This window comes from Tamandua tetradactyla, chromosome 3 (genome assembly GCF_023851605.1).
Source record: "Tamandua tetradactyla isolate mTamTet1 chromosome 3, mTamTet1.pri, whole genome shotgun sequence".
In the NCBI taxonomy this organism is placed as follows: domain Eukaryota; kingdom Metazoa; phylum Chordata; class Mammalia; order Pilosa; family Myrmecophagidae; genus Tamandua; species Tamandua tetradactyla.
Genome location: NC_135329.1, coordinates 7,309,725 through 7,328,606, shown reverse-complemented (window position 1 = coordinate 7,328,606; position 18,882 = coordinate 7,309,725). Strand labels below are relative to the sequence as shown.

Here is an 18,882-nt window from a genome sequence, read left to right as displayed (position 1 = left end):
TTCACAGTTAACAGATTATAGTACAGAATAAACATAACTTTTATATACACTGTGCAACCGGAAACTTCATGTGATTTGTTTTATTGCAGTGGTATGGAACCAAGCCTGCAATATCTCCTAGGAATGCCTGTATCATTTGGATCTTTCAGGTAATATTTCTTAAGTTCTGGGAAAAAATACATTTGTAATAACTATCGATGCATGGTATTGTAATTTCTTAATTATTACCCAGACACTGAACTCAAAATTTAAATGAAATTTATTGCAGATGCTTTCCTTAGCAATTGAACAATTCTTGAGTGCTTTCCTTGGCCCTCACCCTAAATGATTTCTACTAGTACATGGCGTCCTCTGAAGCAGCTTTTTTCCAGTCCTCTTTCACCAGTCAAAGATCAGGATCTGTTCTCTTTAGTTGCTAAAAACCTTTCCAAGGAAGAAAAAAAAGAGAAGAGTTAGGTATGATGGAGTTCCTCAGCTTAGCTGAGCTGAGTCCCCTGAAACCTAGACCTCCTGCCAGAATCAGAGACTCATCTCACAGGCAGGGTTGCCACCTAACGTGCCTCAGCCTCTTCTATTTTTTTTTTTTTGTTTTGGCTGTTTTTTTCTTAAATTTATTTATTTATTAATTTAAAAAAATTAACATCAAATGAACTAAAATATTAACATGTGATCATTCCATTCTACATATATAATCAGTAATTCACAATATCACTTAGTTGCATATTCATCATTTCTTAGAACATTTGTATCAATTCAGAAAAAGAAATAAAAAGACAACAGAAAAAGAAATGAAATAAAAACAGAAAAATAAATACCCCTTACCCCTCGCTTTCATTGATCACTAGTATTTCAAACTAAATTTATTTTAACATTTGTTCCCCCTATTATTTATTTTTATTCCATATGTTCTACTCGTCTGTTGACAAGGTAGATAAAAGGAGCATCAGACACAAGGTTTTCACAATCACAGAGTCACATTGCAAAAGTTATATCATTATAAAATCATCTTCAAGAAACAGGGCTACTGGAACACAGCTCTACATTTTCAGGAAGTTCCCTCCAGCCTCTCCATTACATCTTGAATAACAAGGTGATATCTACTTAATGTGTAAGAATAACCTCCAGGATAACCTCTCGGCTCTGTTTGGAATCTCTCAGCCATTGACACTTTGTCTCATTTCACTCTTCCCCCTTTTGGTCGGGAAGGTTTTCTCAATTCCTTGATGCTGAGTCTCAGCTCATTCTAGGATTTCTGTCCCATGTTGCCAGGAAGGTCCACACCTCTGGGAGTCATGTCCCATGTAGACAGGGGGAGGGTGGTGAGATTGCTTGTTGTGTTGGCTGGAGAGAGAGGCCACATCTGAGCAACAAAAGAGGCTCTCTTGGGGGTGACTCTTAGGCCTAAATTTTAAGTAGACGTGTCCTATCCTTTGTGGGGTTAAGTTTCATATGAACAAACCCCAACACTGGGGGCTCTGCCTATAGCCTTGGTTGTTCACACTGCTTTTGAGAATATCAAAAATTCAACTTGGGGAAGTTGAATTTCTCCCCGTTCTCACCACTCCCCAAAGGGGACTTTGCAAATACTTTTCCAGTCACTGATCAAATCACTCTGGGATTCATCAGGGCATCCTCTGGACAAACCAACAAAATCTCATGTCCTACCCAAGATTCCAAGTGCTTATGGTATTCAATCAAGCTATTGACATAAGTTATATTAGGAAATGCACTAGTCAGAATATAAATTTTGTAACTAATAAACATTTTTTGCTTTAGTCTCACACAGAAGGTGACATTTTAAAATATTAATTACCATCTATTTTCAGCACCCTGCAGTAATGACATTCCTTTGTTCTTCCACATGCACAAACGTTTTTAAAATTTGTACATTTAGTCACTATTATTATACACTCTAGGCATTCCTAGATTATACCATCTCAATCTTTATCATCTATATTTCTTTCTGATTTCATTTATGCCCCCAGCCCTCCTCCCTCTATCATTCTCACATGCAGCTTCATTCAGTGTTTTAACATAATTGTATTACAGTTAGGTACTATTGCGCTGTCCATTTCTGAGTTTTTGTATCCAGTCCTGTTGCACAGTCTGTATCCCTTCAGCTCCAATTACCCAATATCTTACCCTATTTCTATCTCCTGATGGTCTCTGTTACCAACGACATATTCCAAGTTTATTCACAAATGTCAGTTCATATCAGTGAGACCATACAGTATTTGTCCTTTAGTTTTTGGCTAGTCTCACTCAGCATAGTGTTCTCAAGGTCCATTCATGTTGTTACATACTTCATAACTTAATTCTGTCTTAAAGCTGCATAATATTCCATCGTATGTATATACCACAGTTTGTTTAGCCACTCGTCTGTTGATGGACATTTTGGCTGTTTCCATCTCCTTGCAATTGTAAATAATGCTGCTATAAACATTGGTGTGCAAATGTCCATTTGTGTCTTTGCCCTTAAGTCCTCTGAGTAGATACCTAGCAATGGTATTGCCGGGTCATATGGCAATTCTATATTCAGCTTTTTGAGGAATGGCCTGACTGCCTTCCGCAGCGGTTGCACCATTTGGCATTCCCACCAACAGTGAATAAGTGTGCTTCTTTCTCCACATCCTCTCCAGCACTTGTCATTTCCTGTTTTGTTGATAATGGCCATTCTGGTGGGTGTGAGATGATATCTCATTGTAGTTTTGAGTTGCATTTCTCTAATGGCCAGGGAAGTTGAGCATCTGTTCATGTGCCTTTTGGCCATTTGTATTTCTTCTTCTGAGAAGTGTCTGTTCAAGTCTTTTTCCCATTTTGTAATTAGATTGGTTGTCTTTTTGTTGTTGAGTTGATCAATCTCTTTATAAATTCTGGATACTAGACCTTTATCTGATATGTCGTTTCCAAATATTGTCTCCCATTGTGTAGGCTGTCTTTCTACTTTCTTGATGAGGTTCTTTGATAGGCAAAAGTGTTTAATTTTGAGGAGTTCCCATTTCTTTCTTTCTTTCTTCAGTGCTCTTGCTTTGGTGGTGTAGGGTCTATAAAACTGCCTCCAAGTATAAGATTTATAAGATATTTCCCCACGTTTTCCTCTAACTGTTTTATGGTCTTAGACCTAATGTTTAGGTTTTTGATCCATTTTGAGTTATCTTTTGTATAGGGTGTGAGATATGGTTCATCTTTCATTCTTTTGCATATGGATATCCAGTTCTTTAGGCACCATTTATTGAAGACTATTCTTTCCCAGGTGAATTGGCTTGACTGCCTTATCAAAGATCAAATGTCCATAGATGAGAGGGTCTATATCTGAACCCTCTATTCAATTCATGTGGTCAATATAGCTATCTTTATGTCAGTACCATGCTGTTTTGACCACTGTGGATTCATAATATGCCTTAAAGTCAGGCAGCATGAGACCTCTGGCTTCATTTTTTTTCCTCAGGATACTTTTAGCAATTTGGGGCACCCTTCCCTTCCAGATAAATTTGCTTATTGGTTTTTCTATTTCTGAAAAGTAAGTTGTTGGGATTTTGATTGGTATTGCATTGAATCTGTAAATCAACTTAGGTAGAATTGACACCTTAACTATATTTAGTCTTCCAATCCATGAATACGGTATGCCCTTCCATCTATTTGGGTTCTGTGATTTCTTTTAACAATTTCTGGAAGTTTTCTTTGTATAGGTCTTTTGTTACTTTAGTTAAATTTATTCCTAAATATTTTGTTCTTTTGGTTGTAATTGTAAATGGAATTTTTTTCTTGATTTCCCCCTCAGATTGTTCATTACTAATGTATAAAAACACTAGAGATTTCTGAGTGTTGACATGTAACCTGCCACTTTTCGGTACTCGTTTATTAGCTCTAGTAGTTTTGCTGTGGATTTTTCAGGGTTTTTGACATATAGTATCATATCATCTGCAAACAGTGAGAGTTTTACTTCTTCCTTTCCAATTTTGATGCCTTGTATTTCTTTTTCTTGTCTAATTGCTCTGGCTAGAACTTCCAACACAATGTTGAATAACAGTGGTGATAGTGGACATCCTTGTCTTGTTCCTGATCTTAGGGGGAAAGTTTTCAGTTTTTCCCCATTGAGGATGATATTAGCTGTGGGTTTTTCATATATTCCCTTTATCATTTTAAGGAACCTCCCTTGTCTTCCTATCCTTTGAAGTGTTTTCAACAGGAAAGGATGTTGAATTTTGTCAAATGCATTTTCTGCATCAATTGAGATGATCATGTGGTTTTTCTGCTTCGATTTGTTGATATGGTGTGTTACATTAACTGATTTTCTCATGTTGAACCATCCTTGCATACCTGGGATGAATCCTACTTGGTCATGATGTATAATTCTTTTAATGTGTTGCTGGATTCGATTTACTAGAATTTTGTTGAGAATTTTTGCATCTATATTCATTAGAGAGATTGGTCTGTAGTTTTCTTTTTTTTGTAATATCTTTGTTTGGCTTTGGTATGAGGGTGATGGTGGCTTCATAGCATGAATTAGGTAGCTTTCTCTCCTCTTCAATTTTTTTGAAGAGTTTGATCAGGATTGGTATTAATTCTTTCTGGAATGTTTGCTAGAATTCACAAGTGAAGTCATCTGGTCCTGGACATTCCTTTTGAGGGGAGCTTCTCAATGACTGATTCAATTTCGTTACTTGTGATTGGTTTGTTGAGGTCATCTCTTTCTTCTCGAGACAAAGTTGGTTGTTCATGCCTTTCTAGGAAGTTGTCCATTTCATCTACATTGTTGTATTTTTTGGCATAAAGTTGTTCATAGTATCCTGTTATTACTTCCTTTATTTCTGTGGGGTCAGTGGTTATGTCTCCTCTTCCATTTCTGATCTTATTTATTTGCGCCCTCTCTCTTCTTCTTTTTGTCAATCTTGCTAAGGGTCCATCAATCTTATGGATTTTCCCATAGAACCAGCTTCTGGTTTTATTGATTTTCTCAATTTTTTTCATGTTCTCAATTTCATTTATTTCTGCTCTAATCTTTGTTATTTCTTTCCTTTTGCTTGCTTTGGGTTAGTTTGCTGTTCTTTCTCCAGTTCTTCCAAGTGGACAGTTAATTCCTCGATTTTTGCCCTTTCTTCTTTTTTGATATAGGCATTTAGGGCAATAAATTTCCCTCTTAGCACTGCCTTTGCTGTGTCCCATAAATTTTGATATGCTGTGCTTTCTTTTTCTTTTGCCTTGAGAAATTTACTGATATCTCTTGTAATTTCTTCTTTGACCCACTGATTAAAAGTTGTTGTTTAGCCACCACGTATTTGTGAATTTTCTGGTCTTCTGCCTGTTATTGATTTCCAACCTCATTCCATTATGTTCCAAGAAAGTATTTTGTATAATTTCAATCTTTTAAATTTGTTGAGACTTGCTTTGTGAACTAGCATATGCTCTATCTTTGAGAATGATCCGGGAGCACTGGAGAAAAACATGTGTCCTGCTGTCGTGGGGTGTAATGTTCTGTAAATGTCTGTTAAGTCTAGTTCATTTATCATATTATTTAAAATCTCTGTTTCCTTACTGATCATCTGTCTAGATGTTTTATCCATTGATGAGAGTGGGGAATTTAAGTCTCCAACTATTATGAAAGAGGTGTCCACTTCTCTCTACCTGTTTGAAGCTATTATGTACCCCAGAAAAGTCATGTCCTTTAATCCTTATTCAATATTGCTGAGCGGGACCTTTTTTATTGTTTCCTAGGAAATGTGACTCGCCCAGTTGTGGGTGGTAACTTTTGATTAGATGATTTCCATGGAATGTATCTCCATCCAGTCAAGGTGGGGTTGCTTACTGGAGCCCTTTAAAAGGGAACCATTTTGGAAAAAGCTTCAGAACAACCAGAACCAACAGAGTCCACCCAACCAGAGACCTTTGGGATGAAGAAGGAAAATGCCCCCAGGGGAGCTTCATGAAACATGAAGTTGGGAGAGAAAGCTAGCTGATATTGCCATGTGCCTTTCCAGCTGAAAGAGAAACCCCAAACATCATCAGCCTTCTTGAACCAAGATATCTTTCCCTAGATGCCTTCATTTGGATATTTTTATAGTCTTGCCTTCATTTGGACATTTTTATGGCCTTAGAATTATAAACTTGCAACTTGATAAATTCCCCTTTTTAAAAGTTGTTCCAAGATGGCGGCTTAGCAATGTGCATGTTTTAGTTCGTCCTCCAGAACAACTACTAAATAACCAGAAACAGTACAGAACAGCTCCCAGAGCCATGATAGTGACCAGACACACAGCATACGCCAGTCTGGACCAGCTGGACTGGCTGCAAGTCTCTGGAACCGTGAGTTCCCCAAGCTGCGGCACCCGGCACCCGACATCCCTCCCCCACAGGCGGCTTCCTGGAGGGAAAGGAAAGACACTCTAACAGTAGCAGGGACTGAGTCCAACCAAACACCAATTGTGGCATTAATAAATTCTGACTACTAAAAATAGGCCCCCAGCTCAGGCGAAACTGGTCAAGGTGGAGGTCACTTATTGGGCTAACTGAAAAAGAGGAAAGGGGATGAAATGGAAGTTTTTGTGGCTGTTTCTACGGAGGCTTGGTTGCCTCTGGATTCAGCAGTGGGACTACTCGGGATGCAACTGCCCCAGGCATAGGCAGAAACAGACTACTTTCAGGGTTGTCTCCTGCCTGTGCCTTCCCCAGGGGAGAGGTGAAGCCCAACTTAGGTGGAATCCCTCTCTCAAGGAATTCAGACCCCAGGGCTTGGCAATTTGAGGCCATTTAAACCAGCCTACAACCTCTCCTCTGTCTCCGCCACACCCCTAGCAGGGAGAGCCTTCCAAAGTTAACGGAGCCACACATCTTTTGCTGGTGGGACCCGCAGGCAGATAAGCACCACATACTGGGCAGGATAAGAAAAATAAAGCCCAGAGACTTCACAGGAAAGTCTTTCAACCTGCTGGGTCTCACCCTCAGGGAAAACTGACGCAGGTGACTCCTTCCCCCTGATAGGAGGCCAGTTTAGTCCGGGAAAACCCAGCTGGAGTCTGTAATACCTATGGAGACCCTCCTAAGGGTGGGGAGGGAAAAGGCACCTTACAAGCAGGACAAGAAACAAGAAAACAAGAACTGAAAAATTACCCTCTGTTAAGCAAAACTTAAGCTAGAGGCCCACAAAAAGCTGAACTGAAGGTCAAAGAACAGATAGACAACAAACTCATCTAGCAAGAAACCCTAGGTAAGATAAGTGAAAGCAATCTCCAGAATAAACTAATTAAGGTAATTAAATGTCTAGATGTGAGCAAAAAAATAACAAATCACACCAGGAAAATTGAAGATATGGCCCAGTCAAAGGAACAAACCAATAGTTCAAATTAGATACAGGAGCTGAAACAACTAATTCAGAATATACGAGCAGAAATGGAAAACCTCATCAAAAACCAAATCAGTGAATTGAGGGAGGACATGAAGAAGGCAAGGAATGAACAAAAAGAAGAAATGGAAAATCTGAAAAAACAAATCACAGAACTTATGGGAATGAAAGATACAGTAGAAGAGATGAAAAAAAATAATGGAAACCTACAATGGTAGATTTCAAGAGACAGAGCTTAGGATTAGTGAACTGGAGGATGGAACATCTGAAATCCAAATGAAACAGAAACTATAGGGAAAAGAATGGAAAAATAGGAGCAGGGACTCAGGGAATTGAATGATAATATGAAGCGCACAAATATACGTGTTGTGGATGTCCTGAAAGGAGAAGAGAAGGGACAAGGAGGAGAAAAACTAATGGTAGAAATTATCACTGAAAATTTCCCAACTCTTATGAAAGACCTAAAATTACAGATCCAAGAAGTGCAGCACACCCCAAAGAGAATAGATCCAAATAGACGTTCTCCAAGACACTTACTAGTCAGAATGTCAGAGGTCAAAGAGAAAGAGAGGATCTTGAAAGCAGCAAGAGAAAAGCAATCCATCACATATAAGGGAAACCCAATAAGACTATGTGTATATTTCTCAGCAGAAACCATGGAGGCTAGAAGACAGTGGGATGATATATTTAAATTACTAAAAGAGAAAAACTGCCAACCAAGAATTCTATACCCAGCAAAATTGTTCTTCAAAAATGAGGGAGAAATTAAAACATTTTCAGACAAAAAGTCACTGAGAGAATTTGTGACCAAGAGACCAGCTCTGCAAGAAATACTAAAGGGAGCACTAGAGACAGATATGAAAAGACAGAAGAGAGAGGTGTGGAGAAGAGTGTAGAAAGAAGGAAAATTAGATATGACATATAAAATACAAAAGGCAAAATGGCAGAGGAAAGTACTACCCAAACAGTAATAACAATAAATGTTAATGGATTGAATTCCCCAATCAAAAGACATAGACTGGCAGAATGGATTGAAAACAGGATCCTTCTATATGCTGTCTACAGGAAACACATCTTAGACCCAAAGATAAACATAGGTTGAAAGTGAAAGGTTGAGAAAAGATATTTCATGCAAATAACAACCAGAAAAGAGCAGGAGTAGCTATACTAATATCCAACAAATTAGACTTCAAATATAAAACAGTTAAAAGAGACAAAGAAGGATACTATGTACTAATAAAAGGAACAATTAAACAAGAAGACATAACAATCATAAATATTTATGCACCGAACCAGAATGCCCCAAAATACGTGAGGCAAACACTGCAAACACTGAAAAGGGAAATAGACACATCTACCATAATAGTTGGAGACTTCAATTCCCCACTCTCATCAATGGACAGAACATCTAGACAGAGGATCAATAAAGAAACAGAGAATTTGAATATTACAATAAATGAGCTAGACTTAACAGACATTTATAGGACATTACACCCCACAACAGCAGGATACACCTTTTTCTCATGTGCTCATGGATCATTCTCAAAGATAGATCATATGCTGGGTCACAAAGCAAGTCTCAACAAATTTAAAAAGATTGAAATCATACACAACACTATCTCAGATCATAAAGGAATGAAGTTGGAAATCAATAATAGGTAGAGTGCCAGAAAATTCACAAATATGTGGAGGCTCAACAACACACTCTTAAACAACCAGTGGGTCAAGGAAGAAATTATAAGAGAAATCAGTAAATATCTCGAGGCAAATGAAAATGAAAACACAACATATCAAAACTTATGGGATGCAGCAAAGGCAGGGCTACAAGGAAAATTTATTGCCCTAAATGCCTATATCAAAAAAGAAGAAAGGGCAAAAATGGAGGAATTAACTGTCCACTTGGAAGAACTGGAGAAAGAACAGCAAACTAACCCAAAGCAAGCAAAAGGAAAGAAATAACAAATATTAGAGCAGAAATAAATGAAATTGAGAACATGAAAACAATAGAGAAAATCAATAAGATCAGAAGTTGGTTCTATGAGAAAATCAATAAGATTGATGGACCCTTAGCAAGACTGACAAAAAGAAGAAGAGAGAGGGCGCAAATAAATAAAATCAGAAATGGAAGAGGAGACATAACCACTGACCCCACAGAAATAAAGGAGGTAGTAACAGGATACTATGAACAACTTTATGCCAAAAAATACAACAATGTAGATGAAATGGACAACTTCCTAGAAAGGCATGAACAACCAACTTTGACTCAAGAAGAAACAGATGACCTCAACAAACCAATCACAAGTAAAGAAATTGAATCAGTCATTCAAAAGCTTCCCAAAAAGAAAAGTCCAGGACCAGACGGCTTCACATGTGAATTCTACCAAACATTCCAGAAAGAATTAGTACCAACCCTGCTCAAACTCTTCGAAAAAATTGAAGTGGAGGGAAAGCTACCTAATTCATTCTATGAAGCCAACATCACCCTCATACCAAAACCAGGCAAAGATATTACAAAAAAAGAAAACTACAGACCAATCTCTCTAATGAATATAGATGCAAAAATCCTCTCCAAAATTCTAGCAAATCGAATCCAGCAACACATTAAAAGAATTATACATCATGACCAAGTAGGATTCATCCCAGGTATGCAAGGATGGTTCAACATAAGAAAATCAATTAATGTAATACACCATATCAACAAATCAACGCAGAAAAATCACATGATCATCTCAATTGATGCAGAAAATGCACTTGACAAAATTCAACATCCTTTCCTGTTGAAAACACTTCAAAGGATAGGAAGACAAGGGAACTTCCTTAAAATGATAAAGGGAATATATGAAAAACCCACAGCTAATATCATCCTCAATGGGGAAAAGCTTAAAACTTTCCCCCTAAGATCAGGAACAAGACAAGGATGTCCACTATTACCACTGTTATTCAACATCATGTTGGAAGTTCTAGCCAGAGCAATTAGACAAGAAAAAGAAATACAAGGCATCAAAATTGGAAAGGAAGAAGTAAAACTCTCACTGTTTGCAGATGATATGATACTATACGTCGAAAACCCTGAAATATCCATAGCAAAACTACTAGAGCTAATAAACGAGTACAGCAAAGTGGCAGGTTACAAGATCAACATTCAAAAATCTGTAGTGTTTCTATACACTAGTAATGAACAATCTGAGGGGGAGATCAAGAAACGAATCCCATTTACAATTGCAACTAAAAGAATAAAATACTTAGGAAGAAATTTAACTAAAGTGACAAAAGACCTATTCAAGAAAACTACAAGAAACTGTTAAAAGAAATCACAGAAGACCTAAATAGATGGAAGGGCATACCATGTTCTTGGATTGGAAGACTAAATATAGTTAAGATGTCAATTCTATCTAAATTGATTTACAGATTCAACGCAATACCAATCAAAATCTGCACAACTTACCTTGCAGAAATAGAAAAACCAATAAGCAAATTTATCTGGAAGGGCAGGGTGCCCCAAATTGCTAAAAGTATCTTGAGGAAAAAAACTGAAGCTGGAGGTCTCACGCTGCCTGACTTTAAGGCATATTATGAATCCACAGTGGTCAAAACAGCATGGTACTGGCATAATAGATATATTGACCAATGGAATCGAATAGAGTGCTCAGATATAGACCCTCTCATCTATAGACATTTGATCTTTGATAAGGCAGTCAAGCCAACTCATTTGGGACAGAACAGTCTCTTCGATAAACGGTGCCTAAAGAACTAGATATCTATATGCAAAAGAATGAAAGAGGACCCTTATCTCACACCCTATACAAAAGTTAACTCAAAATGGATCAAAGATCTAAACATTATATCTAAGACCATAAAACAGTTAGAGGAAAATGTAGGGAGATATCTTATAAATCTTATATTTGGAGGCGGTTTTATGGGCCTTACACCTAAAGCAAGATCACTGAAGAAAGAAAGAAATAAATGGGAGCTCCTCAAAATTAAACACTTTTGTGCATCAAAGAACTTCATCAAGAAAGTAGAAAGACAGCCTACACAATGGGAGACAATATTTGGAAATGACATATCAGATAAAGGTCTAGTATCCAGAATTTATAAAGAGATTGTTCAACTCAACAACAAAAAAACAGCCAATCCAATTACAAAATGGGAAAAAGACTTGAACAGACACCTCTCAGAAGAGGAAATACAAATGGCCAAAAAGCACATGAACAGATGCTCAGTGTCCCTGGCCGTTAGAGAAATGCAAAACAAAACCACAATGAGATATCATCTCACACCCACCAGAATGGCCATTATCAACAAAACAGAAAATGACAAGTGCTGGAGAGGATGTGGAGAAAGAGGCACACTTATCCACTGTTGGTGGGAATGTCAAATGGTGCAACCACTGTGGAAGGCAGTTTGGCGGTTCCTCAAAAAGCTGAATATACATTGTCATATGACCCAGCAATACCATTGCTAGGTATCTACTCAGAGGACTTAAGGACAAAGACACAAACGGACATTTGCATACCAATGTTTACAGCAGCATTATTTACAATTGCAAAGAGATGGAAACAGCCAAAATGTCCATCAACAGACGAGTGGCTAAACAAACTGTGGTATATACATATGATGGAATATTATGCAGCTTTAAGACAGAATTAAGTTATGAAGTATGTAATGACATGGATTGACCTTGAGAACATTATGCTGAGTGAGACTAGCCAAAAACTAAAGGAGAAATACTGTATGGTCTCACTGATATGAACTGCCATTAGTGAATAAACTTGGAATATGTCGTTGGTAACAGAGACCATCAGGAGATAGAAATAGGGTAAGATAGTAGGTAATTGGAGGTGAAGGGATACAGACTGTGCAACAGGACTGGATACAAAAACTCAGAAATGGATAGCACAATACTACCTAACTGTAATACAATTATGTTAAAACACTGAATGAAGCTGCATGTGAGAATGATAGAGGGAGGAGGGCTGGGGACATAAATGAAATCAGAAAGAAAAATAGATGTTAAAGATTGAGATGGTATAATCTAGGAATGCCTAGAGTGTATAATAATAGTGAAATGTACAAGGTACAACTTTAAAAATGTTTTTGCATGAGGAAGAACAAAGGAATGTCATTATTGCAGAGTGCTGAAAATAGATGATAATTAATACTTTAAAATGTCACCTTCTGTGTGAGACTAAAGCAAAAAATGTTTATTAGTTATAAAATTTATATTTTGACCAGAGCATTTCCTAATATAACTCATGTAGATAATTTGATTGAATGTCATAAGTACTTGGAATCACAGGTAGGACATGAGATTTTGTTGGTTTGTCCAGTTTGATGCCCCAATGAATCCCAGAGTGATTTGATCAGTGACTGGAAAAGTATTTGCAACCCCCCTCCGGGGAGTGGTGAGAGTGGGGAGAAATTCAACTTCCCCAAGTTGAATTCTTGATATTCTCACAAGCAGTGTAGACAATCAAAGCTATAGGCTGAGCCCCCAGGCATGGGGTTTGTTCATATGAAACTTAGCCCCACAAAGGATAGGACACGTCTACTTAAAATTTAGGCTTAAGAGTCACCCCCAAGAGAGCCTCTTTTGTTGCTCAGATGTGGCCTCTCTCTCCAGCCAACATGGCGAGCAGTCTCACCACCCTCCCCCTCTCTGTGTGGAATATGACTCCCGGGGTGTGGACCTTCCTGGCAACGTGGGACAGAGATCCTGGAATGAGCTGAGACTCAGCATCAAGGGACTGAGAAAAACCATAGAATGAGCTGAGAATTAACATCAAGGGATTGAGAGAACCTTCTCGACCAAAGGGGGAAGAGTGAAATGAGACTAAGTGTCAATGGCTGAGAGATTCCAAACAGAGTCGAGAGGTTATCCTGGAAGTTATTCTTATGCATCAAGTAGATATCACCTTGTTGTTCAAGATGTAGCGGAGAGGCTGGAGGGAACTGCCTGAAAATGTAGAGCTGTGTTCCAGTAGCCATGTTTCTTGATGATGATTGAACATTGATATAGCTTTCACAATGAGACTCTGTGAATGTGAAAACCTTGTGTCTGATGCTCCTCTTAGCTACTATATCAACAGAAGAGTAGAACATATGGAATAAAAATAAATAATAGGGGGAACAAATTTTTAAATAAATTTAGTTTGAAATGCTAGTGGTAAATGAAAGCGAGGGGTAAGGGGTATGGTATGTATAATCTTTTTTTTTTCTCTATTATCGTTTTATTTCTTTTTCTGTTGTCTTTTTATTTCTTTTTCAAAATCGATGCAAATGTTCTAAGAATGATGAATATGCAACTATGTGATGATATTGAGAATTGCTGATTGTATGTATATGTAGAATGGAATGATATCTTAATGCTTTGTTTGTTAATTTTTTTTTAATTAATAAAAAAGGTTTAAAAAAAAAGCTGTTCCATTTCTGGTATATCACATTCTGGCAGCTTTTACTAAAACACTTCTCAGTGTTGTCAGGATTTGCCTCATGTATGTTGGAGCACTCTGGCTTGGGGCATAAATATTTATGATTATGTCTTCTTGTTGAATTGTTCCTTTATTAATAGATAGTGTCCTTCTTTGTCTCTTTTAATCATTTTACATTTTAAGTCTAATTTTATCAGATATTAGTATAGCTATCCTGCTCTTTTCTGGTTGTTGTTTGTATGATATATCTTTTCCCAGCCTTTCAATTTCAACCTTTTTTGTCTTGGGGTCTAAAGTGAGTCTCCTGTAAATAGAATATAGATGGGTCCTGTTTTTTAATCCATACTGCCAGCCTATGTCTTTTGACTACCGTTTTGTCTTTTTTCTACCATTTAGTCTTTTGGATTTTATGTGCCATACCTATTTTTTTTCCCTTTTTACCTTTATTGATAGTCTTCATTTCTATACTCTTCTCCAGATCACTCTCTCCTGCCTTTTCCTATCTGCCTGTGATGCTCCCTTTAGTATTTCTGGTAGAGCTGGTCTCTTAGTTGTACTATTTTTGCTATTGTCCTATAATTTTGAAATTATGAAAAAAATTTTTTAAATACCATGAATGAGTAGGAAAAAAATAGCTCTATTATTCTTTAGGGGCCTCTGGAGATGAAGAAGGAAAATACCTCCTGGGGAGCTTCATGAAACAGGTAGCCAGGAGAGAAAGTAGCAGACATTGCCCTGCTCACCATGTGCGCTTCCAGCTGAGAGAGAAACTGTGACTGTGTTCGCCATGTGCCTTTCCAGATGAGAGAGACCCTGAATATTATCGGCCTTCTTGAACCAAGGTATCTTTCCCTGGGTGCCTTTGATTGGACAGTTTTATAGACTTGCTTTAATTGGGATATTTTCTTGGCCTTAGAACTGTAAACTAGCAACTTATTATTCCCCTTTTTAAAAAGCCATTCCGTTCCCGGTGTACTGCATTCTGGCAGCTAGCAAACTAGAACATATGCCATACCTATTTTTTTTTCTCTTTTTACCTTTATTGATAGTCTTCGTTTCTATACTCTTCTCCAGATCACTCTCTCCTGCCTTTTCCTATCTGCCTGTGATGCTCCCTTTAATATTTCTTGTAGAGCAGGGTCTCTTAGTTGTACTATTTTTGCTATTGTCCTATAATTTTGAAATTATTTTTAAAATTTTTTAAATGCCATGAATGAGTAGGAAAAGAAATAGCTCCATTATTTTTAGGGGTAGGATTGGAGAAATGGACAGAGAATCAGAAAAGAAGAAAGGTGAAAAGATTGCATACTCAGAAAACAGACCGTTTCCATATTGATTTTTAACTGGGATGTTCAGAGGGTAGAGAGAGGGCTATGTCTTCTCCTCTCGTTCCACTCCGAGAAGAGGCGAGCCTCCTGGGAGACAGGGTGTGGGAAAAGGACTGAGGGGAGGAATGGTCACTAGGCCTGGAAGCGGGAGCCTGAACCAGCAGGATGAGAAAGCTTTGGAAACACCTACATTTCTATATATTTTACATTTGTAATTTGGGGGCTTTTGTTTTCTTCTTAAGTTACACCGTCTTAATTTAGTGTATGGCCCTTTTGAAAGATCTCTACCTGTTTTGACTGAAATAAGGGGAACTAAATTTGGGGGCTGGCTTGGGTGTGATGAGTGGTAAATGGTAGAGAGATGGAAGAAGGGAGCAGAATGGTGAGAGAGTAACCCCAGATGGTGCAGTCCCTCGACCAAAGGGCCCCTCCACTTGTGTAGAGCCACGAAGTTTAGGGGCGATGCTCTTTCCTCCTTCTGGGTAAAGGAAACCTGCCTCATGGTGTCTTCTACAGTCCCCTTTTCTCTTTTCTTGTCCACTGCTGGTTCTCTTCTTGGAAGCCTGCTGTACAGAAAATTTTCCAGCTGTGCAGATGTTGGTACCAGCAATTGCTGTCTTGTCTATTGTAAAACGGAGCCACCTCGGTGCTTACTTACCATATTCTGCTCCTCATCCCTTATAACCCTCCTAGCTGAGGTTCAAGGAAGAGAAGCGGCCTTCAGAGTCTGCCTCTTTCAGGCTTGGAAACTTTCCCTCCTGGTAACCTAGAGGTTCCTTTTCTGGAGGGGATGACTTTTTGTTTCTGGAAGGAAGAACCAAAAAGGAAAGAATTTTATCAACTCAGTTGTAGCATTTAGTATTTTTATTTAACTTCGAAGTTGATGGGTTCTATAAGAATTTATACATTTTTATGAAAAGGAAACCCACATAGAGAGCATTACTTCGCTTTAGTAATATTTTCATCTGAAATCTCTTTTCTGCTTAATGAAATAGCAGACTGAAGTTCCTTCTGAGTAAATGGCCCCTCACAGAGCTGTGCATTATGCCCTCCCTGGGAGGGTCCAAGTATGTCAGACAAACATGTCTTCTCAAGAAAATTCAATCTTCCTCTTTCTCTTTCCAGAAGGAGTTCACAGACTTAAGCCTCTAGTATAAAATGTAAGCCCCCCGGTATGCCAACAATGCAATATTCTCCTTCCTGTTTGGGTCTCACTCTGCTTAAAGAGGTATTTACAGAAAAAACTCCACCTTTTACAGCCAATTATAGAAAATAAGCAGGATTAAGACGTTGATTATCCTAAAATTTTCCCCAAAACAGTTCTGTATGAGACTGGAGCAGTAAGGAATTGTAGCACTTACTCCCTTAGAAGCTAATATAAAAGAGTGATTCTGAATCATTCCATTTTTTAAGGCCGTTGGCTACCAAGTGAATAGGGCTTGGTTTTAAAACTTTCTATCTCTCCCCCAGTTTCAGTTCCTATACAAGAAACAAAACAGCAGATTGTTAAACCACAGTATAAGGACACTGAGAATGCTACTATGGCCAGCTTCATTCCTAACACTCAACTGTTTCTACTTTAAAACATTAAGTTCCTCATAAGGCAAAGAGTTCTCTCTGCTGAACATGCCAGCACCAAGTATCTCTAAAAGCCTGCCAGCTCTGCCGCTCAGTGAAAATTAATCAAATTCTGAGCCTACTCAGGAAACAAAATGGGAAATCACTGCAGCCTGGGGATTTTCTAGTGACAGAACTGTTGGCCAATTAACAAAACATCATATAACCTCATTTTTAAAACTTTTTTTTATTGTGAAATATATATACAAAGACAATAATTTTCAAAGTACACCTCAACAAGTAGCTACAGAACATTTTTCAGAATTGGTTATAGATTACCCTCTCACTATCTCCGATTTTTCCTTCTAGCTGCTCCAACACACTGGGGACTAGAAGAAATATCAATATAGTGATTCAGCACTCATGTTGGTTTGTTAAATCCTATTATCTCTGTTATAACTCCTCCTTCTTCTTTGACCCTTCTCCAGCATATAGGGATCTTTAGGCAATGCCCCTTCTGACTTTTTCATGTTGAGAACTGGTGTTGACACTAAAAGATAAGGGCATATAATTAATTGATAATCTTGAAAAGGGTGTCCCTCTGGGTCTCAGGATTTATCTGGCCTAGGAACCCTCTGGAAATTATAGGTTCCAGGAAAGCAAATTTACTGCATGAAACTTTCATCGAGTCTCAGTTCCAGCCCTAGGTATTCTTAAGAATTAACAGGAAGGCTGTTCTGGAGGCTACTCTTATGCAAGCTTTAACTAGATACTGCTAATTACTACACTTAGCCAAACCCCAATCAAAACAATTCCTGTTAACCCTAAAGAACACCTAGGGCTCTATCTGAGTCTCCACAAGAAGTTTCATGCACTCAGATTACTTTCCAGAAACCTACAACCTCCAGATGGGTTTCTAGGCCAGAACCGTCCTGAAACCCAGAGGGGCCAGCCTCTCCAAGAACATCAACTCGTTCCCATCTCCCTATCCCATATTATTGACATCTCTTTCTGACATGAAAAAGTTTGAATGGGCAGAGCCCAAATACCCCAAAAGATTGAGAGAAGGATCAAAGGAGAAGGAGGAGTTATAACAGAGAAGATAGGATTTAACAAATGAGTATGAGTACTGAATCATTATATTGATCTTTTAGACTCCAGTATCATGTAGCAGATATAAGGAAAAAACCTAAAATTGTAGAAAAGTAACCCATACCAAACTAAAATCTGTTCTACAACTACTTGTTATCAAACTAAAATCTGTTCTATAACTACTTGTTTCAGAGTACTTTGAAATTTATTACTGTTTTGTATATAATATTTTATAATAAAAAATGATTAAAAATAAAAAGAGTTAACAGGACTGATGTTGGTTGGTGTTTAGCAAACCATGGCAATTAGTACCATCTAACTGCAGCCTGCAAAGAGTAGCCACCAGAATAGCCTCTTGATTCTATTTGATCTCTCTCAGCCATTGATGCCTTAGTTTGTGACACTTCTTTCCCACCTCTTGGTTAGGAAGGTGTTGTCGGTCCCATGGTGCCAGGGCCAGACTCATCCCCAAGAGTCACACCCCAGGTCGTCAGGGAAATTTTCACCCCTGGAGGTCATGTCCCATGTAGCAGAGAGGGTAATGAGGTTCCTTGCAGAGTTGGGCTTAGAGAGAGAGGCCACAACTGAGCAACAAAAGAGGTTTTCTGGAAGCAACCCTTAGGCCTCAATATAGGTAGTCTTAGCTTCTCCACTACAGAAATGAATTTCATAAGGACAAACCTCAATATCAAGGGGTTGGCCTATTTTCTTGGGAGTCCCCAATGATTGAGAAAGTATCCAGGTTTCCCAGATAGGAAAATTTAATAGTTCCATTTTTTTTTTTCCTTAGGACCCTCAAGGGACTCTAAAAACACTTTTTAATTATCAGCCCACCATAATCTGAGATATATCCTGGTATTACATTAAGCTATTCAGAATTACAAGACCTCATTTCTGTTCTGGATTCCAGGAGTTTGGGTTGTTTAAATGAGCTATCCAGACAGATTGATTGTATTTACAGAAAATTTAGAATCTAGACATAATAAACCTCTCTGCCTTTGGTCACATACAGTAGGTGAAAGTCTGGAGTATGTACACTATCCTTTTCTTCCCTGTAGTCTGATTTACCTCAGTCCCAGCCAGACTGGCTTTGTTGTTTTCTGTAATTGAGGCCCAATCTCTTTTTTGGTTACTT

The 18,882-nt window shown here is 38.1% G+C and overlaps 1 protein-coding gene across 9 annotated transcripts in view; it reads right to left on the bottom strand.

The window, feature by feature from the left end:
* Positions 1 to 241: 241 nt before the first annotated feature.
* LOC143676936 (protein FAM228B-like) overlaps positions 242 to 18,882 on the bottom strand; it is a 60,663-nt gene continuing 42,022 nt past the window's right edge. For 8 of the 9 annotated variants that reach the window (XM_077152244.1, XM_077152249.1, XM_077152243.1 and 5 more), the window contains 2 exons: positions 15,757 to 15,902; positions 242 to 423 (listed from right to left, as the gene is read on the bottom strand). In XM_077152244.1, the coding sequence (XP_077008359.1) occupies positions 15,788 to 15,902 (115 nt within the window). In that variant the 3' untranslated portion in view covers positions 242 to 423; positions 15,757 to 15,787. Of the gene's footprint in view, positions 424 to 14,974; positions 15,665 to 15,756; positions 15,903 to 18,882 lie in introns of those variants that run through there. The other variant, XM_077152245.1, reaches the window with a different exon arrangement.